The sequence below is a fragment of the Stomoxys calcitrans genome, chromosome 4 (assembly GCF_963082655.1).
Source record: "Stomoxys calcitrans chromosome 4, idStoCalc2.1, whole genome shotgun sequence".
Classification (NCBI taxonomy): Eukaryota; Metazoa; Arthropoda; class Insecta; order Diptera; family Muscidae; genus Stomoxys; species Stomoxys calcitrans.
The window spans coordinates 100,874,136-100,901,081 of NC_081555.1; the positions used below are offsets into that span (position 1 = coordinate 100,874,136).

Below are 26,946 nucleotides of genomic sequence, written 5' to 3' on the forward strand. Positions count from 1 at the left end.
TTTGGTTTTCTTTCATTTGTTTTTAATTACGGAATAAATGTTCAATATGGTAGATATATGGTATATGAGTTTACATTTGTATGGCAAGATGCATGGGTTGTTGTTTTGTAGTTGTTTTTGTTGTTGTTTGCATGTAACTTAAAGAAATTTAAACAAAACTTAAGACATAATATAGAATGGCTTTAGACAAATGTTAAAAATACATAAAGAAGTAATAGTTGTACTTAATTGTTAGGCGTGTATGAATGAATGGTTTTTTTTTTCTTTTCAACAAAGGTAGTAAAATAAACTTAACAACTATATACAATAGATTATTATTATTATCATTATTATTTTATACAAATATCACTATTTAACATATACATATATATAAATATAGCATCACATTGTGTTTAGTAAATGCCTTGGGGGCCGGCCTCAAACTCAATCTTCTTGGAAGGCTTTGACTATTTCACGAATACTTTCATAAGTTCCACTTACAACACCCAAAAGGGCTATAATCAAAATGGCCATATTTTTCAAATAGACCCATGTGCCCAGACCCTTGGGAGTCTGGGCGCGTACCACAAAATCAATGAAAACGGGAAATATAAATGCCAATGAGGTGGAGCACAGAGCACCAATGAGCGAGATGAATAAGTGCAATTCAGGCACCATGAGGGCAACACCAACTGGAAAATATATTTCAATTATTCCTCAAATTTATTTATTTTGATAAAATGCTCAAACTTACATGTCAACAACACCATTATGAAGCGAAAGAATACTTGCACGGTAATGGGACGTTGTTGGGCACACCCCATGTTCTGTTTAATGGGTGGCCATATTATCTTCATCATTACGAAAAATTGTATGGGATAGCCAAAGAAGACACCCAAGGCCGCAGCAAGTTTGACAACTTGGGATAATCTGAAAAAAAAAAATCAGAAAAAATTTAATGGAGATAAAATAAAAGATCAGTTAATCCCCCATTTTTAAAGGGCATGTCCTCCTTAACGTTGAACGCCCGGGTTCGAATCCTGGCGAGACCATCAGAAAACATTTTCAGCGGTGGCTTTCCCCTCCTAATGCTGGCAACATTTGTGAGGGAATATGCTATGTAAAACTTCTCTCCGAGGAGGTGTCGCGCGGCGGCACACCGTTCGGACTCGGCAATGAAAAAGAGGCCCCTTATCATTGAGCTTAAAACTTGAATCGGACTGCACTCATTGATAGGTGAGAAGTTTGCCCCTGTTCCTTAGTGGAATGTTCATGCAGAAAGTCAGACCAAAGTCTACATGCAAAGTTTCATTCGGCTCTCATAAGTCCTGCCCTGAATGGATAATGAAGAGTCAATGTACTGCAAAAATTTCTATGCAATGGGAAATTTTGCCAATATGTTTTTACTATGGGAAATTTGGCAACATTTCTTTGCCATAGGAAATTGTGTCAACACTTTTTTGCCAAGGGAAATTTGAACAAAATTTCTTAAATATTGCAAAAATTGTCTAACATTCTTAGTTATGGGAAATTGCAACAACATTTTATCAAAATTTGTTTGTTATGGGAATTTTTGTCAACTTTTCACTACTATGGGAAAATTTCTTCACCATCTAAAATTTTTTAAAAATTCCTTTACTATGGGAAGTCTTTTCAAAATTAATTCACGATGGGAAATTTTTTCAACTTTTCTTCACTATGGGAAATTTCGTTGAAATGTCTTTTCCTCAAAATTTCAATTTGACCAAAATTTATTAATTATTGCAAATATTGTCTAAATTTCTAAGTTATGTGAATTTTTATAAAAATTTCTTTGCTATGGGAAATTTTAAAAAAATTTCTTTGCTATGGGAAATTTTGTCAATTTTTCTTCACTATGGGGAAATTTGTTGAAAATTCTTTCTTCTCTTTGGGAAATGTTTTCAATATTTGTGCACATTGTACAACAAAATATTTTGTCAATATTTCTTTGCTACGGTATTTGTTCCCTATTTTTCTTCACTATGGGAAATTTGCCCAATGTTTTTCAAAATGGGAAATTTTACCGAAATTTCTTCATTATGACAAATTTTTTCAATGTTTTTTACTAAGGAAATTTTTACCAATATATCTATGTTATGGGAAATTTTATCAAATTCCTTACAATGAAATATTTTGTCAACATTTCATTGCTACGTAAAATTTTTTCAATTTTTCTTCACTATGGGAAATTTGGCCAATATTTTTTTAAAAATGAGAAATTTTACCGAAATTGTTTCACTATGAGAAACTTTTCTCAACATTTATTCACAATGAAAATTTTTATTGATATTTCCATGTTATGGGATATTTAAAAAAACAATTCTTTGTTATGGAAAATTTTGTTAAAATTTTTTTACCATGACAAATTTTGTTCCATGGGAAAATTTGTCAACTTTTCTTCAAAATGGGAAATTTTGTTGAAAATTCTTTTCTTCAAAATTTCTATTTAACTAAAATTTCTTAATTTTTGCAAATATTGTCAAAATTTCTTTGTAATGGGAAATTTTAACAAATTTCTTTGCTATGTGAAATTTTATAAAAATGTCTTTGTTATGGGAAATTTTGTAAAATTTTCTTCACTATGGAAAAATTTGCTGAAATTTCTTTAGCGTGCGAAATTTTTTCAAAATTTATTCACTTTGGGAATTTTTCTCAAATTTCTTCATTTTGGGAATTTTTCTCAAAATTTCTTCATTTTGGGAAATTTTCAATGTTTCTTCACTATGGGAAATTTTTTCAATATTTCTGCATTGTGGGAAATTTTTTCAATATTTCTGCACTGTGGGAAATTTTTTCAATATTTCTGCACTGTGGGAAATTTTTTCAAAATTTCTTTACAATAAAATATTTTATCAATATTTCTTAGCTACGGAAAATTTTTCAAATATTTCTTCACTATGGGAATGTTGGCAAATATTTTTTCAAATTTCGCAATTTTTTCATTGTGAGAAATGTTTCTCAAAAATTATTTCAAGATTTCTTTGCTATGGGAAATTTTGTCAGAATTATTTTGCTATCGTATTTTTATTATGAAAATTTTTGTAAAAGTTTCTTGTTAAGGGAAATTTTGTCAAGTATTACCAAAACTTCTTAACTTAATTTTTTTGTCATGGGACATGGTATGGTGTTTTTTTCAAATTTTTTTGGTACGAAAATTTTTTTAAACTTTCTTTGCTATGCAACAATTTGTCAACATTTTTTGTTAAGGGAAATTTTGTCAATGTTTTTATGTTTGGGATTTTTTTAAATATTTTAATATGAATTTCTTTTTTTTAAAATTCAATATGTCCTTGCTATGGGAAATTTTGCAATGGGAAATGTTGTAAAAATATGTTTACTATAGAAAAATTGATCTTTGCTAAATGGAATTTTATTATGGGTCTGTTCGCGTACTTTTCCAGTAAAAAATTTGCAGGTGAGTAAGCACAGCCTTTACTCTCATTTGCTATTCATTTGAATTTAACAGCTGGTTTTCATAAAACAATTGCAATTTTCTGTGGGGAAAAAAACTTCCAGTAGAAATTTGCAAATTCTCAAAATTTTGTTCGCTCTCACGCACTCTTCCGCTCTCTTCTGCTGGCAAATAAAGTATGCGAACGACTTCCAGTAACAATTTGTAAAAATTTAAACAAATTTTTGAGTTTCCTTGCCACGGGAAATTTTTTCCAATTTTTCCTAGGGAAATTTTGAGATTTTTTTGGTTATTATAGGAAATTTTTTCAACATTTCTTCACTGAGGTCATTTTGTCAAAATTTTCGTTAACAAAGGAAATTTTGTCACCATTTCTTTACTAAGAGCAATTTCCTAAAAATTCCTTTACCATGGGAAATTTCGACATTTCTTTGCTATTCTATATTTTCTAAATGTTTTTGCCCAAGGGGCAATATGGCAGAAATTTTACATGTTGAGTTTTCAAATATGATTCTTATCGCTGGCATAGCGTCTATATCAGCCAATTGGCTGGTTGATCCAACCTCCAGTAGAAAAATGATTCATATCGCTGGCATAACGCCTATATCAACCAATTGGCTGATTGATCGAATGAGAACTGCGCTTTTTAGGTGATTCAATTACCTCGATGCGGGACAACTATGAGCGCCATACAAGCTGGAACTTTTAGCTCCGATCTGTGTGTTGTTCATTGTTATCGCGAGAAGCGTAGCTACGAGCGTCCACAGGTTGCGGATAGTGGAATGCGGAGAGTCTCAGTGAGAGGCCAGGCGGCACCGGCTCTTGCATAAATGCTGAGTACCTATGATGCTCGATATGACAAGGCGAGTTATTGGCGCCTTTAAACAAACAATGGCCACCCAGCGGCGATCGTTCCAGCGGCGATCGTTCCTTTGGAACGGAACGAGTTTGCTTACTTATAGGAGCAAAATATAGACGCGTGGCTACAACAACATCAAATAGACGAATGTCTGTTTATATGGAATGGTATGCCAGCGAGTGAGTCGATTAATACCATTTATATAATGGATGTTGGGAGTCTTAAGAGATTTTAAATTCATTTAGTTTTCCACTTACTTATCACTTGCATCCAGATTCAAGGTTATACTGCCCGCCACATCTTCACCCCATTTGGTGTAGGACACAAAACCGGTGAACATAAAGAGAATTGTTATGACAAACAATGAGATGTTAAGGACACCAAAACGTCTATCGAATTTCTCAGGGTCCTTCATCGAGTTGCGTATGGGTAAAATCAAAGCTATGCCTTCGTATGAGAACAGTGCTGTGCCAAAGAACAACGATAGTTGGGAGCCCGTTGTAAACATGTTACGCTCAGCCGGGGAAGGTATGGGGCCATCCAAAAAGGCCAAAGTCAATGTGGCCACCAGACCGAAGAGCAGTGCGAAATTGGCAAAGGCCGAAACTGGTGAGATATATTTTAGGTTTGTCATCAACGAAGGTATCATGGCTGGTAAAAGGCAACACAACATGGTTAGATTCAAACTTATCTCTATGCCATAGTTGTGAAGAATCTGGAAAGACAAGAAATCATTAAAAGAAATTAAATATTAGTTTTTTAGTAGTTAGGTTGTAAACATTTTCCTAGAGTCTCTAACCCCCTTATGGTATAAAAGACCATCAGTATTTTGGAAAATTGGTGACAATAAGTTCAAATACTTGTCAAGTATTTATTCCACCATATTCCATTTTGAAGCATCAATTTACACTTTTTGGGGGTTAAAAGTATGATTTTCTTTCCATTTTGTTGAAACTTCTCTTTTCCTCATCCCTTTCCTTGCCAACTTACCTGATGCAAATTTTCCGTGATGAAAACAAAATAGATCGAACAAAATCCAAATTGAGTGATGCACAAAAACATTTCCACCACCAGTTTCATAATCTTCGAAAGGCGTCTAAATGGTTTTGGGCCAGCTTCAAAACATTTCTCTATGGTATCGGGATAATCATAAAATGTGGCCGTTTTACTTTTTTCCACAGCCAATATGGAGCCTCTAATCAGCATTTGTTCACAATGCACACAAACAACAGCAATGATGGGCAATAGAATGCTGGAGCCAATAATGCCACCATTTTTATAGCAATCACCCATGGCAAAGAGACCAGCTCCCACACTGCCCTTAAATAAATGCACGGCGGCCTCAAAGACACTAAAATAAAGTACGCAAAATTTTGAAAACAAAAAAGTAAAATGTTGTTTGGGAGTAATTTTTTTTTACTAACCTTGTCTTGTGTCTCGTTTTAGTTGTGGCTTCCACATCTTGAGTTTCATTGCCATCTGCTCTTTTGTCGTTGTTTGTCATTTCCATTGGTATACCCATATTGGCGGGCTTTTTTTTTAATAAATTATCCCTTTGGGGTTGGGTGTGGGGGTTTATTATTTAGGTTGTTGTTTTATTGTTTATGTTAGGAACATTTAGGACCAGCCTCCTTTTTCCTACTTCCGTTGGAATAAGTTGTTAATCTAGTAAAAAAAATCTTTGAAAATAAAAAGAAATGATGTCAATAAGTCGGTCTTAAGCTTTAATGCATAGTCATGGACTGTCACATTATTCCATTATTCAAGTGCCGTTAACGGTTTATCTTATAAGCTGTTCTCAGTTGTATGAGAGAGAGTGAGAGAGAGATAGAGATAGAGGAGTTAATGAGAGCCAATGATGGAAAGCAAGAGAACAAAGTAACATGTTATCGTTTATTGATAATGCGAATACTTATCGATAGCAAGCAAGAGAGTGTGGAAGAAGTCTACCTATTAAAAAATCGGGAAAAAATTTAAATTTTTTTTTGCAAAAAGTACCAAAAATATTTTTATAGAAAAATGTGGAAAAAAAAATAAAATAATAATTTATACAAGCTGGACAGGGCCCGCTCCGCTGCGCCTTCTTTCACTCTCTTCGTTTATCTGAGCCCTATACGGTCACGTCAGGAAACAAGTCCTGTTTGGCGGTGCTGGTACGGCCTTTCAGATATTTCGCCCCAATTTGGAAATTATAATGGTGCTCTCTTCCAAATACCTTTCATTGAAGCCACCCATCTCCAAGATCTGGCGTTTTTGAAAATAGAGTAAGGGGAGGGTCCGCCCATTAATGTTTGGATGTTAGATCTAATTCATTCTCTTCGGTTTGGTGGGGGATTGTAGTAGACAAACTCTTTGCCCCGAAAATGGATATGAAATTTATACTCCACTCCCAAAAACCGCTACATATTGCTATAGTCGGTATAAATGTGTCGTTTAGGGGGAGTTTAAGAGGTGAAACACTTGGCCATGAAATAGGTACAGATTTGGCGCTCCTTTTGCCATAATCCACAAATATGCCCAGTTTGAGGGGTATGCAGTGTGGAGCGGCCACCCACGTACTTAGCCCTGAAAAATATCATAATCGTGCTCTACTTTCAAATTTCTTTTATTTTAGGGGGAGTTTATGGGGTGACACGACCCCAAACATTTGGCCTCAAAATTGGATACCGAATTCGTTTTCTAGTAGTATTAGTTAGTATTACTATCAAATACCTATTATTTATAACCATAGGCAATCATGACCGGTTTGAAGGGAGTTTAGAGGCGGACCTTGTAGTAATATCCGCATCGTGCTAGGTCACGATTTTGTTTGATCCCCATAATGTCAAGCATTTTGAACGTGGCTACCAAGATATTCAGGGCTACGGGTCTCGTTCAGATTCACACTAATTTTTTTGTATTGGTTAACTACATTCAAAATCATATTTCAAAGCGACCACTTGGGATACCACATTCATAAAGATCAACAGGTTCTCCTGTGTCCATCCAATTTGAGGGTAAACATTGTACTCTACTACCAAAGACCTTTATTTTTTATTAGAGGGGGAGGGCCCTCAGAGAGCGAAAAATAAATTTTTGTGTCAGATCTGTATTCTACTTTTAAATAACTTTCATTTGATACCCATATTGCTCAAATTGGTTAAAGTGTCCTGTTGGGTGGTGTTTTTGGGGTGGGGACCCCTCAACATTTCGGGTAAAATTTTAATGCCAAGTTCGTACTCTATTCCTATTACCCAAAGTGGTGAAAATGTCCTCTTGGGGCTTTTTTGGGGGTAGGGAACTGCGCCGGCAAGGTCGCGCTTAGGCTGAGACCACAGTTCGATTCTAGGTGTTATGGATGTGGCAGCTGCTTCGAATTGGGTGAGGGCATTCGCAAATCGTTTTCCTGGGAGGGATGAATGGAGAGCGAATGTTATATTTGAGGAGAATGAGACCTCGATCTACACCGATGGCTCCAAGATGGAGTCAGGGACTGTATTGTGGGTCTACCCTGACGCCGGACGAGTGTACGGCTTTTCAGGCAGAGGTCTGTGCCATTACAGTAGCCGCAAGAGAAATTCTGATAAGGGATTTACCGCCCTCAAAACTCAGGATTTATGTGGACAGTATGGCGGCGCTCAAGGCCCTGGGGTCGAGGATGGTTAATTCGAGATGCGTGGCGGATTGTTTGGAGTCCCTGGATAGGCTCCGGGTCCACGATGTGACCCTGACATAGGTTCCTGGGCATGAGGGGATTCCAGGAAATGGTAGGGTGGACGAGCGCGCCAGGAGGATTCGTCTGCGCCCTGCGGACCAGCCACCGGTCTTTCCTACGTGCTATTTGTCGAGTTACTTAATATAGTAGAGCGTATGGCCAGGGCGGCGTCGGTGCCGAGATGGGACTCGGTGGATGGTTGCAGGAAGACCAATGCGCAAAGGCGCATCGACCAGAGGAGGACGAGAGAGTTGTTGGCGTTCGATAAGAGGTCGATGTGTACATTAACAGGGGTCATAACCGGGCACTGTGTCATAGGCTGCATGGGAATACCACACAATGACTGCTGTAGGAATTGCCTCGATGAGGAGAACGAGGGAGATGCTGGCGTTCGATAAGAGGTCGATGAGTACCTTAACAGGGTTCATAACCGGGCACTGTGCCATAGGCTGCATGGCTGCACAATGACTGCTGTAGGAATTGAGGAGCAGGATGATGAGGAGTCTATTGAGCATTTGCTGTGTTCAGGTCCTGCTATCTGGGTCAACTTGTGAACGTACCTCTGGTAGGTCTTCTGAGATTTGTTGACGGAACAGTATGCTTCTGACGGGAGATGCCATAAGCTCTGGCTTAGCTACATCCGTGCTTGCGTGTGGATGGGCGTTCTTCACTCCCGCTCGGGTTCTCCATTCCTCCTGTTTCTTCTTTTATTCGTGTATAACCTTTAGTCGGAGGTCTCAATTATTCTTTCTCCTCGCTTTCTTTCTAGGGTGCCACAGTGGGCCAAATTGGCCTCCGAGTGAATTCACTTTTGGTGGGCAGCCCACTCAACCTAACCTAACCCTACGGAATTAATCTCAAAATAACTCTGCGATTGGAAATTAAATATCTTTACAATGGGAAATTTTATAAAAAATTGCCATTGTCAACATTTCTTTGCTTTGGGAAATTTTATACAAATTTCTTTGTTATGGGAAATTTTGTTCAAAATATCTTTGCCGTAAAAAATTTTGTTTTTATTTTTCTGTGTGTTTTTCTCCTAGTTTGAAACTTTTGTAAATGTTCTTGGCTTATATAAACAAAACATTTTGTTTTTACAAATGGTTTGTTCTAACTGAGTGGGTTGAATCTTTTACTGATTAACGACCCATATATCTGATGCTTAATGCATTCCCTCGCCTTAATGGCATATCATTAATTTATGAATTTGAAAAAAGACAATCTTTCTACACAACTTGTAATACATTTTAAGTTGTTAAGTAAGGGGGTCCCAAAGAACAAAAAATTTATCGCAATATTTTGTTACAAAACATCACATCAAAGATAAGCAAGCAATTATTGTTTTTTAAACGTACAAAATCAATTACAGACCGGTTTTTATTTTGCCAAAAATGGGGATTGTTGTTACAACAGGTGCACTCAAAAAAAACAAAAAAAAAAGAGAATATATATAAAACAACAAAGAAAAAATGACCAACAACAAATAAATAAATAAACAGTTCGAGGTTTATTTTAACAAAAGGTTCGCGCCAATTTGATTTTTAATTTTCTTTGTTGCAAGATTTTGATGGGGAAGTGTGTTAATGAGCTTATTTAACGGGGAATAAATAATTATTTGCTTATTTGGCTCGAAATTTCGTCATATTGACTGAAACGGATTTATATCATAATCCTGTTTATATAAAAAATTATGGCGAAATTCTATTTCTATAGAAAAATGTGTCCAAATTTTAGTTCAAGAGAATTTTTTTTTAAGGTTAGCTTAAAGTGGCTGTCGGCCAGCAGACTCACGTTACGTTTTCGTCCATTGTGAGACCACAGGAACAGGAGAAGCAACATGCCTTCTAGTTTCTACCGTTGAACCATCCAGATCGTTTTAAAAAGTCCAACAACTCGCGAATGTTCACTTAAGCTAAATCAGAAAAGTTCTCAAAGAAATGGGAAATTAAAGTGGAACTTCTTCTGACTCCCCAGCAGATGTTCTTTAGTCTATTCTCTTTCGACGTTTCCGTAAAATTCTTATCTCTGGCTACTTATCTGGCAACCCCCACTCTATCAGCCAGTTTTCCCCAACAGACAATGACCTGTCATGACGGACACAATGACTGAGACGTCTGTTCTAGCCAGCAAGTGTAGCAAGCGCCACATAATTTGTGACCATCTGTCATTCACTGTTCTTCGGGCCTTAATCCTAAAGACTAAGCTTACATATCGCTAGAGGCATACCTACAGATTCCAGTTCCCTATGAATGTTAGGTTTAAGTTGCAGTCTGCCATCAGACTCACTTAGACGTTTTCGTCCAATGTGATACCACAGGAACAGAAGAAGGAAGTTGCCTTCTAGTTCCTACCGTTGAACCATCCAGATCGCTTGAAAGAGCCCAAAAACTCGGACAGGTTCTCAAAGAAATTAGAACCTTAAGTGTAACTCCTTCTGACCACTAGTGCGGTCCTACACACAGAAGGTGGTCTATAGCCTCTTCTTCTTCGATGTCCTCACAGCTTTTGCAAAAGTCGTTGTTGGCAACCAGCATGTTTTCCAATTAGACAGTGACTTGTCATGACGGACACAATGCCATCTGAAGCTAGAGTAAACTGGCCATCTGGGCAATAACAACCAGGACGGTAAGGTCACGAAAAGTCTTGGAGTGTAAGAAGGATGGCACGCAACTCTGGTATCTGAGGATGGCACACAACTCTGGTATTTTGCCATCTGAAGATTCAGAATACATAAATGGATCAAAGCTAGAGGACAGAGTGGGCCAGGGGGTCTACATTGTGAGCCCAGGATCTGAGACCTGTTTTCGACTAACTGAACATAATACGGAAATCCTAGCGATCATGGAATGCGTGAGGTGGTGTGGTGTTAACACGAGGATGGCGAGTATGAACTACTTTACTGACAGTAAACTGGCCATAAGGGCATTAACAACCAAGACGGTAATGTCACGAACAGTCTAGCAGTGTAAGAAGGAGATTAACGCCTTCTCTGAGGATGGCACGATCCGCATCGTTTGGGTGCTGGGCCATAGCGGAGTAAGGGGAAATGACAGGGCAGCCAATTTGACAGTGAAGGTCAGAGGACTGCCGTCAATAAACTTGGTTAACCCGAAGTCTTTCGGGTCGACGCAGTCCGAGTTAAGGGTGTGGGCGACGAACGCATATTTAACATTGTGGAACAGCCCAGCACGGGAAAGCTGTGAGCACCACACAGGCCGAAACATTGGTTCCGATTTGTGAGGTGTTCATTGCTGACATGAGAAGCTTAACGAGCTACTGGGCGCATTCACAGAGAGTGGAATGCTCCGTACGGAGTAGCTGCAACGGCAGTCGGGGACAATCAGCGGTATCGACCGGAGAGTCTCAGTGAGAGGTCGGTCGGCACCGGCTCTTGGACAAGTACTCAGTGCCTATGATGCTCGATATGACAAGGCGTGTTATTGGCGCCTTTAAACAACCAATGGTCAACCTGTTTCCGCGAACATCCGTCCTTTGGACCGGAACGAGCTTGTCACCTCTACATGAAAATGTGGCTACAACAACAATAACAGCTGTGGAACAGCGACATGTAGGTAGGACGACGAAAATTCTATGGGCAGATTCGGATTGTGACAAGACTAGGCTATTACTGAAAGGAACTAAGAACGAGGACAGTATAGCTTTCTGTATCATAAAGAGACACATGGGGGGACAATATCAGGCATGAAGCAACTTAGGGGAGTGGTATGGAAAACAATAAGGGATTTTGTAAGTAGCACGGGATTCCTGACTTGAGGTTATCAAGGTTACTTATTAGTATTTAGAATGCACAACAAGCCGACTACTGGTTTAGGTGTATGTCCGTAGTGGTATGGGACCCACTAACATACGCACCCTCTTTTCAACCTAAACTAACCTAACTAGTTTTTTTGCAGAAAAATTTATTTATTTTTATACCCATCCCCATAGGATGAGGGTATACTAATCTAGTCATTCTGTTTATAACACCTTGAAATATTCGTCTAAGACCCCATAAAGTATATATATTTTTGATCGTTTCGACATTCTTAGTTGATATAACCATGTCCGTCCTTCCGTCCGTTAGTTTGGGATATCACGTAGCGGTCGAACGTGTAAAACTAGCCGCTTGAAATTTTGCATAGACACTTACTTTTTGAAGTAGGTCGTTGGGGATTGCAAATGGGGCATAGCGGTTCAGATTTGGATATAACTCCCATATAAAACGATCTCCCGATTTGACTTCTTGAGCTCTTACAAGCAGCATTTTTATCTGATTTGGATGAAACTCTGCATGGGTGTTCTGTTACAACTTTCAACAAATATGCCGAGTAAGGTCCAAATCTGCATATAACCCGATATAGGTCCCATATAAATCGATCTCCCGATTTGACTTCTTGAGCCCCTGGAAGCGGCAAGTTTTGTCCGATTTGGCTGAAATTCGGCTTGCGGTTTTCTGTTACGACTTCCAACAACAGTGCCAAGTACTGTTCGAATCGGTCTATAATCTAATATAGCTCCCATATAAATCGATCTCCCGATTTGACTTCTTGAGGCCCTGGAAGCCTAAATTTTTGTCCGATTTAGCTGACATTTTGCAGATTGGGTTCTGTTATGACTTCCAACAACTGTGTCAAGTATGTTCTAAATCGGCTGAAATTTTGCATGTTGTCTTTTGTTATGACTTTCTACAACTGTGCCAAGTACGGTCCAAATCGGTCTATAACCTGATATAGCTCCCATATAAACCGATCTCCCGATTTGACTTCTTGAGTCCTTACAAGCCGCAATTTTTGTCCGATTTGACTGAAATTTAGCATGTAGTAATATGTTATGACTTGCAACAACTGTTCCAAGTACGGTCCAAATCGGTGTATAATCTGATATAGCTCCCATATAAACCGATCTCCCAATTTGACTTCTTGAGCCCCTGGAAGCTTCAATTTTTGTTCAATTTAGCTGAAATTTGGCATGTTGTGTTTTGTTATGATTTCCAACAACTATGCCTAGGACGGTTCAAATCGGTCCATAACCCGGTATAGCTCCCATATAAACCGATCTCCCAATTTGACTTCTTGAGCCCTTACAAGCCGCAATTTTTGTCCGATTTGGCTGAAATTTTGCATGCGGTGTTTTGTTACGACTTCCAACAATATAACTTAATATAGCTCCCATAAAACCGGTCTCTCGACTATCCTTGTTCTTTTCCTAGATGCTTTTCCAGGGTAGTGAGTTTCCAAGCTTCGGCCCGACCGAACTTAGTACGCTTTTACTCGTTTTATTTACTTTTTATACCCTCCACCATAGGATGGGGGGTATACTTATTTCGTCATTCTGTTTGTAACTACTCGAAATATTCGTCTGAGACCCCATAAAGTATATATATTCTTGATCGTCGTGACATTTTATGTCGATCTGGCCATGTCCGTCCGTCTGTCCGTCCGTCTGTCCGTCCGTCTGTCCGTCCGTCCGTCTGTCTGTCTGTCGAAAGCACGCTAACTTCCGAAGGAGTAAAGCTAGCCGCTTGAAATTTTGCACAAATACTTCTTATTAGTGTAGGTCGGTTGGTATTGTAAATGGGCCATATCGGTCCATGTTTTGATATAGCTGCCATATAAACCGATCTTGGGTCTTGACTTCTTGAGCCTCTAGAGTGCGAAATTCTTATCCGATTGGAATGAAATTTGGCACGACGTGTTTTGTCATGATATCCAACAACTGTGCCAAGTATGGTTCAAATGGGTCCATAACCTGATATAGCTGCCATATAAACCGATCTTGGGTCTTGACTTCTTGACTTCTTGAGCCTCTAGAGGGCTCAATTCTTATCCGATTTGAATGAAATTTGGCACGACGTGTTTTGTTATGATGTCCAGCAATTGTGCCAAGTATGGTTCAAATCGGTCCATAACCTGATATAGCTGCCATATAAACCGATCTTGGGTCTTGACTTCTTGAGCCTCTAGAGTGCGAAATTCTTATCCGATTGGAATGAAATTCTGCACGACGTGTTTTGTTATGGTATCCAACAACTGTGCCAAGTATGGTTCAAATGGGTCCATAACCTGATATAGCTGCCATATAAACCGATCTTGGGTCTTGACTTCTTGAGCCTCTAGAGTGCGCAATTCTTATCCGATTGGAATGAAATTCTGCACGACGTGTTTTGTCATGATATCCAACAACTGTGCCAAGTATGGTTCAAATGGGTCCATAACCTGATATAGCTGCCCTATAAAGCGATCTTGGGTCTTGACTTCTTGAGCTTCTAGAGGGCGCAATTCTTATCCGATTTGAATGAATTTTGGCACGACGTGTTTTGTTATGATATCCAACAACTGTGCCAAGTATGGTTCAAATGGGTCCATAACCTGATATAGCTGCCATATAAAGCGATCTTGGGTCTTGACTTCTTGAGCTTCTAGAGGGCGCAATTTTTATCCGATTTGAATGAATTTTTGTACGACGTATTCTCTCATGACCATCAACATGCCTATTTATTATGGTCTGAATCGGTCTATAGCCCGATACAGCTCCCATATAAATCCATCTCTCTATTTTACTTCTTGAGCCCCAAAGGGCGCAATTATTATTCGAATTGGCTGACATTTTACAGAGGTCTCCAACATATGATTTAATTGTGGTCCAAACCGGACCATATCTTGATATCGCTCTAATAGCAGAGCAAATCTTTTCTTATATCCTGTTTTGCCTAAGAAGTGATGCCAGGAAAAGAACTCGACAAATGCGATCCATGGTGGAGGGTATATAAGATTCGGCCCGGCCGAACTTAGCACGCTTTTACTTGTTTGTTTTGTTTTAATTCTCCGAAATTTTTATTGTTTTTTTTTATATCTGGGTAATTTATTATTTGTGAAATTCACAGATTATGTTAAATTGTTAAATTAATTTCAGCTGTTTTATAAATTTAAAGTCAATTGTATTGGGGTTAATGACGTCAACTGCATTTTTTTTAATATTAATAATAAATGTTTTTAAAAAATTTACATTTCTGGTTTCTTTTTTTCCTGCGGCATTAACACAGCCAACGAAAAAAATCTGAAACACAAATAAAGTTTGTGCAAATTAATATTCTAGCTTTATGGTGTTAATGCAAACACTGACTTGAGATGATTAAAATTCAGCAGGTGCTTAAACTTTTTTCGATTGTTTCCACTTAAATTCAACTATAAATACAAATTTTGGATACAAAAACACTCAAGACTTGACTTAAACAAAAAATGGTAAGTAACATTGGAATCGGGTCAGGTCCAAAACTAAAAACGAAGTACCACAATGACAATTTGCGAAGATACAAATTTGCAAACTTTAGATCATTGGATGTAAAGTCATAGTATGACCATGATAATGTAATTCCAATAAGTAAATGGGGCAAGTAAAAGCGTGCTAAGTTCGATCGGGCCGCATCTTATGTACGCTCCACCATGTATCGAATTTGTCAAGTTCTTTGAGTGTATTTTTCAAATATATAAGAGCTATATCAAAATTAGCTATGTGCAAATTTTCAGCCAAATCGGATAATAATTGCGCTCTCGCGAAGCTCAAGAAGTCTGATTGGGAGATCGGTTTATATGGCAGCTATATCAGGTTATGAACCGATTCGAACCATATTTAGCACAAAATGATATCAAAACACCACATGCAAAATTTCAGCCAAATCAGATGATAATTGCGATCTCTAGAAGCCCAAGAAGTCAAGACCCAAGATCGGTTTATATGGCAGCTATGTGAAAACATGGAACCAATTGACCCATTTACAATCGCAAATATTTGTGCAAAATTTCAAGCACCTAGCTTTACTCCTTCGAAAAGTTTGTGTGTTTTCGACAGACAGACAGACGAGAGGACGGACAGACGGACGGACGAGTGGACATACGGACGGACAGACCAACAGAAATGGCTAGATTGACTTAAAATGTCATGACGATCAACAATATACATATCTTACTATCTGGACAGGGCCCGCTCCGCTGCGCCTTCTTTAACTCTCTAATATCTATTTAGGGTGGGGACATTTCGCCCTGAATGTGGATACCGTACTACTGTAGCCTATGTCCTCCTATAACACTGAAAACCTGCGTTCAAATCCTGGCGAAACTTCGGACAAAATTTAAAGCGGTGGTTATCATGAAATGGCTATGGCACACCATACGGACTCGGCTATAAAAAGATCCCTTATCGTTGATAAACTCAACATCGTAATCTACTCCCGAATACCTTTCATTTGACTCCCATATTGTCATGATCTTCAAATAAACCTTTTTTAAGGGGTTTTGGGGCTGGGGCGGTCCCCCAGGTATTTGGACTCAACTTTTATTATAAAATTCCTACTCTACTCTTGAATACCTTTCATTTGAATCTCATATTGTCCTGATCGCTCCACTTTTATTTTTGAGTAGGGCTTTTGGGGTAAGGGGTTGGTTGCGCCCCCCTCCCAATATCAAAAAAGTATATCGCCTATGTTTCCTTGCAGACCAACCTACACAATTTGTGAAAATTTCAAGGTAATCGGTTCAGCCGGTTTTGAGTCTATACAGAACAAACAAACAAACCGACAAACAAACAAACACAAATTGAATTTTATATGTAGACTAGCTGACCCGGGCCCGCTCCGCTGCGCCTTCTTTTACTTTATATGGAACAAAATTTTCCTTGGAATATTAATTTTCGAGTTTAGGGGAGTTTACACGATGAGGCGTCCCCCATACACATGGCCCCAAAATAGGTTATCAAATTCGTTTTCTAATCTCAAATACCCTTCATTTGAGCCACATATTGGCATGGTCGAAAAATGTTTACCCTTTGGAGATGTTTTGGGGAAGGAGTGATGCCCTAAATACATGGTCCTACATTTGGTTATCGAATTCGAATTCTATTCCCAAATACCTTTATTTGAGCCCCATATTGCGATGGTCAGTAAAAAATTGCTGTTTTTGGGGTATTTTGGGAAAGGGGTAGACCCCCAGAAAACCGGTCAGTGGGTATCAAATCTTGCTCTACCCCCCAATACCCTTCATTTAAGCTACACATTGACATGGTCGGAAAATATGCCCGATTTAGGGGTGTTTTGGGGATGGGGTGGTCCTATTACTATATATCATTTATTTGAACCCCATATTGCCATTGGCCTCAAAATTTAAACTCCTTATTGCTAAGGTCAGCAAATATGTCCCGTTTGGGGTATTGGCCCTAAAAACTATAAATATTTAGTTCCACTCTCTTTAAGACCCAAATTGTCTTGGTGAGCAAATACGTCCTATTTGGGGGTTGTTATGGTGATGGGACGTCCCCTAGCCAGTTGGTCCCCAATGTTGATATCAGATACGTGGTCTACTCCCAAATACCTTTAATTTGAGCCCCATATTTCCATAGTCGGCCAACATGATCGGCTTGGGGGGTGTTTTTGGGAGATGGGCGGCTACTCAGTTAGTTGGCTTTGAAAATATTCGTGTTCTACTCTAAAAACTCTCTTATTTGAGTCTCATATTGCAATAGTCAGCAAATACTTCCTATTTGGGTGGTGTTGTGGGGGTGGGGTGGCCCCATAGACACTTTTCCCGAATATTGATATCAGATTGGTGCTTTACTCCCAAATATCTTTCATTTGAGCCCCATATTGCTATGGTCGTAAATTTGTCTCCTTTGGGAATGTTTTTGTGGAGAGGAGGCCCCCCAAACACTTGGTTCCATATTTGGATATCATATTCGAATTTTATACTTAAATACCTTTTATTTAAAACCCATATTGCCATGGTGTGTTTGGGGGGTGTTTTGGAGAAGGGGTGGACCCCCAGAAACTTGCTCCCACATTAGGATATTAGATTCGTATTCTACTCGCAAATACCTTTCATTTGAGTCCCATATTGCCATGGTCGGTAAATATGTCCGATTTAGGGGTGGTTTGGGGTGGTCCCCCTAACACTTGGTCCGACATTTGGATATCAGATCCGTTTTCTTATCCTAAATACCTTTCATTTGAGTCCCATATTGTCGTGATTGGTCTAAATATATGTTTGGTAGGTTTGGTAGGGTGGGGCGCTCCCCCCCTAGTACCCTATCCGAAATTTAAATACTAAATTTTTATTTCTAGGGTACTAAATAAGTGCACACTAAATTTCGCTTAAATCGCACCACTCATCTCCGAGATCTGGTGTTTCTGAAAATTAGGGTAAGAGGGAGGGTCTGCCCCCCCCCCCCCCCCCCCCCCTTCAGATATCAAAAAATTTAGTACCCTCTTTTCACCACGGGATCATTTTGCACCATCTGTGAAAATTTCAAGAAAATCGGTTCAAACACAAATTAATTTTTATATATAAGATAGGGCCTTAGAGGCATATTTCGAGATGTTACTAACGGAATGACGAAATGAGTATACCCCAACCCTATGGTGGAGGGTATAATAAACCAACTGCTTAATTTACCGATCAGATTCAGATTATGTGCTTTCATCTGTCTGTCCAAGTATTTTTGTTATCAAGGTACATTATGGTGAAAGGGATTAATGTTTAATTCTCAAAACGTATTCCTTAAAACAAACTTAAAAAATGTAATGTTTTTTTTTTTATAATAAATCACGTCCTCGTGGAATTTTAAGTTGCACAAGTTACTGGTAAACGATTTCAAAAATTTACATGAATTAAAAAGTTTTTCAACTAATTTTAGCACAAAAAAAAAAAACAATAAGGCGCAAAAACAAAAACAAATTGTAACACATATTTTCACGTTTCCCAAATCATATATATATATATGCATGCCGGAAATCAAAAGGCAATTATAGGCGTAAATAAAAAAAAGGCAACCAAGCAAATTGTATGATTGATGCGTAGAACAAAAAAATTGAGCTGCACTTCAAACAACACTATTTGGTTATGAGAAGGCTTTAATGCATGCCTATGAAATGCTTACAAGACTAAAACCTCTACTGAGTAATTCACAGAGTTGGGAAAATTTTGTTATGATTATTAAATATGTTTAAATAATAGAAATTGTTGAGGTGAACTACATCTGTGGGAAATCTTATTGAAGTTCGGCCGGACCGAATTTCGGGAACCCACCACCATAGATTCGGCTAAAAATTTATTAAGTTGAAGGGCATAATGGTACTCTACGTATCAAATTTCTGCCAAACCAGGCAGCAATTATAGCTTCTAGGAACCGAACATGAATAATCGAGAGATCGGTTTGTATGGGAGCTATTGGTTGCCCAAAAAGTAATTGCGGATTTTTCAGGTCGGCCAAATAAAGTTGATGATGACCAAATCAAAGCATTAATCGAATTGGATCGTCATGTAACTGAGCGTGAGATAGGAGAGAAGTTAAATATACCAAAATCAACCGTTCATTATCACATAAAAAGTCTTGGACTGGTGAAAAAGCTTGATATTTGGGTACCACATGTATTGAAAGAAATTCATTTAACAAACCGAATCAACGCTTGTGATATGCACCCTAAACGCAATGAATTCGATCCGTTTTTAAAACGAATCATAACTGGAGATGAAAAATGGATTGTTTACAACAACGTTAGTCGAAAACGATCATGGTCCAAGCATGGTGAACCAGCTCAAACCACTTCAAAGGCTGATATCCACTAAAAGAAGGTCATGCTGTCTGTTTGGTGGGATTGGAAGGGTGTGGTATATTTTGAGCTGCTTCCAAGGAACCAAACGATTAATTCGGATGTTTACTGTCAACAATTGGACAAATTGAATACAGCCATCAAGGAGAAGCGACCAGAATTGGTCAATCGTAAAGGTGTCATATTCCACCAGGACAACGCCAGACCGCACACATCTTTGGTCACTCGCCAAAAACTGAGTGAGCTTGGCTGGGAACTTTTGATGCATCCACCATATAGCCCTGATCTTGCACCATCAGACAACCATTTATTTCGATCTTTGCAGAACTCCTTAAATGGTTAAACTTTCGGCAATGATGAGGCTATAAAATCGCACTTGTTTCAGTTTTTTGCTGATAAAGGCCAGAAGTTCTATGAGCGTGGAATACTAAATTTGCCAGGAAGATGGCAAAAGGTTATCGAACAAAATGGCAATTATATATTTGATTAAAGTTCATTCTAAGTTTTATTAAAAATGCATTTACTTTCTTTTAAAAAATCCGCAATTACTTTTTGGGCAACCCAAAATATCATCTTATAGGCCGATTTAGACCGCACTTGACACACTTTTTGGAAGTCATGAAAAGACAATACGTGCCAAATTTCATCGCAATCGGATAAAATTTGCGCCTTTAAGGGGCTCAAAATGTCAAGTCGAGAGATCGGTTTATATGGGAGCTATATCATGGTTTACACCGATTTGGACCGTACTTGACACATTTGTTGGAAGTCATAACAGAGCATTACGTGCAAAATTTCAGCCAAATTGCGGCTTCCAGGGTCTCCAGACGTAAAATCGGATGATTGGTTTATATGGGAGCTACATCAGCTTACAGACCAATATGGACCGTACTTGACACAGTTGTTGGAAGTCATAACAGAACACAACAAACATTAGGGCTTCCAGAGGACCAAGATATCAAGACGGGAGATGGGCTTATATGGTAGCTGTATCAAATTATAGACCGATTTATTTTAATCTTTAATTTTAAATTGCGGCTTGTAAGGGCTCAAGAAGTAAAATCGGAAGATCGGTATATATGGGAGCTATATCTAAATCTGAATCGATATGGCCTATTTGCAATTCCCAACGACCTACATCCAGAAGAAGAAAAAGAAGCGAATATGTTTATTCGTTCGACCGCTATCGTGATTTTCACAGATGGGCGGACGGACATGGCTGGATCGATTCAGATTGTCAAGAAGATCAAGAATATATATTTGACCGGATTGATTTGTATGGATGGAAAAAAATGAAAAATCATATAGCAAAAACGTAAACAATTCTAAAAAGTTTCTCCGTAGAAAACAGGTATCTAAAATAGAATCCTAATCCGCGTCTCTCCACTTTTTTATACCCTCCATCATAGAATGGGGGTATACTTCTCTAATCATTCCGTTTGTAACACCTCGAAATATTCGTCTAAGATCCGATAAAGTATATTCTTGATCGTCATGACATTCTGAGTCGATCTAGCCATGTCCGTCCGTCCGTCCGTCTGTCTGTCGAAAGCACTCTAACTTTCGAGGGAGCAATGCTAGGAGCTTGAAATTTTGAACAAATACTTCTTATTAGTGTAGGTCGGTTGGGATTGTAAATGGGTCCATGTTTTGATATAGCTGCCATATAAACCGATCTAGGGACTTTTTGAGCTTCTAGAGGGCGCAATTCTTATTCGATTTGGTTGAAATTTTCCATGAGGTGTTTTGTTATGATTTCCAACAACTATTTCAATTACGGTCGAAATCAGCCCATAACCTGATATAGCTGCCATATAAACCGATCTCCCGATTTGACTTCTTGAGCCCCTGGAAGCTGCAATTTTTGTCCGATTTGGCTGAAATTTTGCATGTAGCGTTCTGTTAAGACTTCCGACTACTGTGCCAAGTACGGTCCGAATCGGTCTATAACCTGATATAGCTCCCATATAAACCGATCTCCCGATTTGATTTCTTGAGCCCTTACAAGCCGCACTTTTTGTTCGATTTGGCTGAAATTTCGCATGTAGCGTTCTGTTAAGACTTCCGACTACTGTGCCAATTACGATCCGAATCGGTCAATAACCTGATATAGCTCCCATATAAACCGATCTCCCGATTTGACTTCTTGAGCCCTTACAAGCTGCACTTTTTGTCCGATTTGGCTGAAATTTTCCATGTAGTGTTCAATTATGACTTCCAATAACTGTGCCAAGTAAGGCCCGAATCGGTCTATAACCTTATATAGCTCCCATATATACCGATCTCCCGATTTGACTTCTTGAGCCCTTACAAGCCGCACTTTTTGTCCGATTTGGCTGAAATTTCGCATGAAGCGTTCTGTTAAGACTTCCGACTACTGTGCCAAGTACGGTCCGAATCGGTCTATAACCTGATATAGCTCACATATAAGCCGATCTCCCGATTTGACTTCTTGAGCCCCTGGAAGCTGCAATTTTTGTCCGATTTGGCTGAAATTTTCCATGTAGTGTTCCATTATGACTTCCAATAACTGTGCCAAGTAAGGCCCGAATCGGTCTATAACCTTATATAGCTCCCATATAAGCCGATCTCCCGATTTGACTTCTGGAGCCCTTACAAGCTGCACTTTTTGTCCGATTTGGCTGAAATTTCGCATGTAGCCTTCTCTTAAGACTTCCGACTACTGTGCTAAGTACGATCCGAATCGGTATATAGCTCTCATAAAATCGATCTCCCGATTTGATTTCTTCAGTCTTTACAAGCCGAAATTTTTGCCCGATTTGGCTGACATATTGCATGCGGTGTTCTGTTAAGACTTCCAACAACGGTGGCAAATACGGACCAAATCAGTCTATAGCCTCATATAGGTCCCATGTAAACCAGTCTCTCGATCATCCTTGTTCGGTTTCTAGAGTTTTAATTTTTTGTTGGTTTGATAGAAGTTTGTTATGTGGAATAAAATTATGCCCTTTAACTAAATTAAGTTTGTATAAATTTTTAGCAGAATCCATGGCGGTGGGTTCCCAAGATTCGGCCCGGCCGAACTTAGAACGTTTTTACTAGTTTTTTTCCTGTTTTTTCGTTATTCTTGTACTCAAGGTACGGGTCGCAATCGTTGTCCGATTATTGTAAAATTTTGCCCAAGTCACTTATTTGGTCCAAAAAAGACGATCGCTATTGATTTTGAACAAAAACGATTTAGAATTAGACATTGCTCCCATTTACAATACATCTTTAATCCGATATGAAATTTTTAGGCTCCAGTAGCCATAACTTTGGTCAAATCTTTACAAAATTTAGTCAAGAAGGAAGATATTCCTTCTCGTCCAATGGCGCATGCTTGGATACCAAGGATTCCCTCAGTTCCTGAATCGATACTTGAAAGACTAAGGGAATGTAATCCCAATCTTTCAACCACCGACTGGAAGATTGATAGATTGGATGAGGCTGATGCTGACCGGGGACATGCAGTATTCTTACTAAACTCCGGCAGACCTCAAACAAGTCTAAAGGGGTTGTTTTCTATCGATTCAGCAAGATGAAAGTAGCTTCATTCCTTCGAAAGTCAGCGTGCTTTCGAAAGACAGACAGATAGACGGACGGACATGGCTAAATCGACCTAGAATGTCATGACCATCAAGAACATATATATTGGGTTGCCCAAAAAGTAATTGCGGATTTTTTAAAAGAAAGTAAATGCATTTTTAATAAAACTTAGAATGAACTTTAATCAAATATACTTTTTTACACTTTTTTTCTAAAGCAAGCTAAAAGTAACAGCTGATAACTGACAGAAATAGAATGCAATTACAGAGTCACAAGCTGTGAAAAAATTCGTCAACGCCGACTATATGAAAAATCCGCAATTACTTTTTGGGCAACCCAATACTTTCTTGGGTCTGAGATCAATATTTCGATGTTTTACAAATGGTATTACTTAATTGGTATACCCCTATCCTATAGTGGAGGGTATACAAATTTGAAATTTTTTACTTCAAGTAAAATTTTTTCTATAATTTTTCCTAAATATTTATTTTTCAGGTATAGCTGTGAGAAAATCGCTCTACTTAATCCAACTTTAATAAAAAAGGTAAGTAACATATTCTTTTTTTTCTACTTTTGTTTTTGTTATTTTCACATCAAAGTGTCACCACAAATACCACATACTTTTTCAATTTTGTGATTCGAGTTATGCAATTTTTTTATTCGCTTGCAATAATTAAATCAATACGCAGTGATTTAATTGGTTAATTACTACCGTCAGTAATTATCATTGAGCAAATTAATATCAATTTCACTCTTCGTATATTCTGCGTTTTGCGTTTAGTAATTGTTTGTTTTTTTGCTTTTGTATCTCCCGTATTCGAATTTAATTCAAATCAAAATCAAAACTGATTTAATTCACACTGTATCGTAGCGTATCGTACCGTTCCGTTTAACGTCTACCGAACACCTCGAATACAAAAGAACGACTCAAAGCTTTAAAACTTGGCCAAGACTTTGAATGGCAAGCAAATGTCAGTGACAGCGTTCGCTGACTGTGAGCGTTGTGTTGTTTAGCGCCAATGTAAGTATTTTATGGAGTATGTGCACTTATCACTTTTCAGCGTTGAAGCTAAAATCAGACGCTGCCCATAGAATTGTAGCGAGTGGAAAATAGCAGCAGTAACTGCGAGAACATAAATAAAAACAAAATGGACATTAGTTAATATATAAATAATTATGGTATGTTTTGATAAGAAAATCGTTTGGAAAATGTTTTTGTAAATGTTTGTAGACTATAACTATTATTAGCTCAAATGCAAAAGAGCTTAACATTGATAGTTTACAAAAAAAAAAATTACTTAAAAAAAAAACTTTCCTTGATCGAAAATAAACCAGTAAGGAAGGACAAAAGTCGGCCGGTGCTGACTGCATAATACCCTACATCTACCCTTTAAGAACAATGTGGGAGCTATATCCAATTCTGAACCAATTTTGATGGACCTCGGCGGATGTTTTCAGATGGGTTATTAAACAATCCCTATCAAATTTCGAGCAAATATGTTCAGACTGTAATAACTACGGTTGATAAATGACAACATTATTGCATTACCCAAAATCTGGCGAACATATATGTGGAAGCTATATCGAACTCTGAACCGATTTTGAGCAAACTTCTCAGATATTGTGGTAGTTATCGTCGAAGCAAACATTGTGCAAAATTTTGGCAAGATTGGTCAATAAATGCGCTTGCAGTGGCTATTGGAGTGAAAAGCGGGCAATATGCATATATGGCAGCTATAGCTCAATCTGAACCGATTTTTATGAAATTCACCAGAAATGCCAAAAGAAAATTCTTCCTTCCACATTTCGAGAGAATCGGTTAAAAAAGTGAGTACTTTATTGCAATATTTCTCAAAATCGGACGAACATATATGTGGGAGCTATATCTAAATCTGAACCGATTTGGAGCAAACTTCTCAGATATTGTGGTAGTTGACGAGAAAAGCGTTGGATAAAGTTTTGTTGAGATTGGCCCTTAAATGCCCTTGCTGTGACTCTAGAAGTTACAATCGGGCGATATATATATATGAGAGCTATATCTAAATCTGAACCGATTTCCATAAAATTCACCAGTAATGTCGTGAGTCAAGAGAAAATCCCTCCTGCCAAAATTTGTGACAATCGGTTAACGAATGACCATTTTATTGCATTATTAAGGCAAATCGGACAACAAATATTTGGGAGCTATATCCAAATCCGAACCGATTTTTTCCAATTTCAATAGACTTTGTCTCTAGGCCGAAAAATATGACTATACCATATTTTCAGATGATCGGATGAAAACTGCGACCTGTACTTTGTACAAAAATTAACAGACAGACAGACGGACATAGCTAAATCGAATCTGAAAGTGATTCGATCGGTATACTTATCAATGGGTCTAACTCTTTCTTCCTTCAGGGTGTTACAAACAAATTCACTAAGTTATAATACCATGTACCACAGTGGTGTAGGGTATAAAAATATACCCCCGCTACCCCCGTATTTGATACCCCTATTTTTAATGTAGGACTTCCAAACCCCTGTGTAGTCACTTTGTTTATGAGATTATCAATAAATTGCGTATTAAATTTCAGAAATCTGTCCCCCCTCGGTAAAGAAAGTACCAAATAGTGCCAAGAATAACAATACATCGGAAAAATCATTTAGTCGCCCAATATATTTTGTCAAGGTATAAACGAATCACAATTTTGAGCGCTTTAGCTCAATTCGTGAAGAAAGTACCATTTTGTATGTTTTAGTACCTAAATGTACGATTTTGAAAAAAAAAATTGGTCGCCCAAAATTTATAGTCAAGGTGCAGCTGTATCCCAATTTTGAGAACTTAAGATCACTCTGTAAAGAAAGTGACATTTTCTATGTTTTAGTGCCCAAATACACGAATTGAAAAGAAATCTTCTAACCCAATATTTTCTGCTAAGGTGTAACCGTTCCCTTATTTCGAGCGCTTTAGCTCACTCCGTTAAGAAAGTACCATTAGTTGCCCAACATATTCTTTAAAGGTATCAATTAACACCACAATAAGTACGTCTTCTTCCACATGTCGTATTTTTGTCAAGCCTGCGATAATACTTGTTAAATACTTTTTAAATTAGCAGTCCCCATTTACTGTTGGCAAAGATAAGCTATTTCGTACTATTTTGCACTTTTTGGTAACAAACTGTATGAATTTTTATAAGATCATTTAGTCACCCATTATATATTTCCTACTTCATGTCAAATATCAGACCTGTACCTACATGCCAAATTTCAGACCTCTAGTTCCATCTACGAAGAAAGTACCAAATGGTACCAATTTTGGTACCAAAATATGCGAATGGTGAATAGATCATTTAACCATCCATTATATATATTTTAAGTTGGACCTACATTCCAAATTTCAAACCTCTAGCTCCAACTGAACAAAAAGTACCAAATGGTTTCAAACTGTACGAATTTTTAATAGAACTAAATTTCGGACCCCTAGCTCCATTTGAACAGAAAGTACAAAATGGTACCAAAATGTGATAGTTTTGATTAAATCATCTAGTCGTCCATCATTTATTGCTAAGTTGTACCTACGTGCCAAATTTCAGACCTCTAGCTCCATCTATAAAGAAAGTACCAAATAGTACCAAAGTGTTCGCATTGTGAAAAAAATCATTTAGTCGCCCATCATATATTTCATAGATTTTCCTAAATCTATGAAATATATGATTTGTTACTTTCTACACAGAAAGTAAAAAATCGTACCAATATTGGTACCAAAATGTACGAATTGTAAAAAGATCATAATCACCCATCATATTTTCCCTAGTTGTAACTGCATGCCAAATTTCAGACCCCTAGCTCCATCTGTA

General features: G+C 38.0%; 2 protein-coding genes across 4 annotated transcripts in view; one reads left to right on the forward strand and one right to left on the reverse strand.

Annotated features, from left to right (window-relative positions):
• On the reverse strand, nt 1–24,122 carry LOC106083205 (neutral amino acid uniporter 4). 3 transcript variants are annotated; one of them, XM_059366276.1, is made up of 6 exons: nt 23,820–24,122; nt 5,696–5,936; nt 5,262–5,622; nt 4,529–4,986; nt 734–909; nt 1–671 (listed from the first exon to the last, which is right to left on the reverse strand). In XM_059366276.1, exons 2-6 carry the CDS (start codon nt 5,791–5,793, stop codon nt 424–426), a joined length of 1,341 nt encoding a protein of 446 aa, XP_059222259.1. In that variant the 5' UTR covers nt 5,794–5,936; nt 23,820–24,122; the 3' UTR covers nt 1–423. The 3 variants fall into 3 exon arrangements, with proteins under 3 accessions (XP_059222259.1, XP_059222258.1, XP_059222256.1); XM_059366275.1 differs by having other exon boundaries at nt 23,729–24,122; XM_059366273.1 differs by having other exon boundaries at nt 5,696–5,950; nt 23,729–24,122.
• LOC106083204 (putative uncharacterized protein DDB_G0282133) overlaps nt 1–26,946 on the forward strand; it is a 210,164-nt gene that overhangs the window by 4,737 nt on the left and 178,481 nt on the right. The window contains exon 2 of the mRNA XM_059367216.1: nt 23,603–23,651. The gene's annotated coding sequence lies outside the window, so the exon portion shown is untranslated. The remainder of the gene's footprint in view (nt 1–23,602; nt 23,652–26,946) is intronic.

What these genes read in the sequence shown, in the direction of transcription:
- LOC106083205 (XM_059366276.1), bottom strand. Translation starts at nt 5,793, where the DNA reads ATGGGTATACCAATGGAAATGACAAACAACGACAAAAGAGCAGATGGC. An exon ending in AAAACGAGACACAAGACAAG is followed by an intron (nt 5,623 to 5,695) that starts GTTAGTAAAAAA and finishes ACTTTATTTTAG; the next exon opens with TGTCTTTGAGGCCGCCGTGC. An exon ending in TCACGGAAAATTTGCATCAG is followed by an intron (nt 4,987 to 5,261) that starts GTAAGTTGGCAA and finishes TTGTCTTTCCAG; the next exon opens with ATTCTTCACAACTATGGCAT.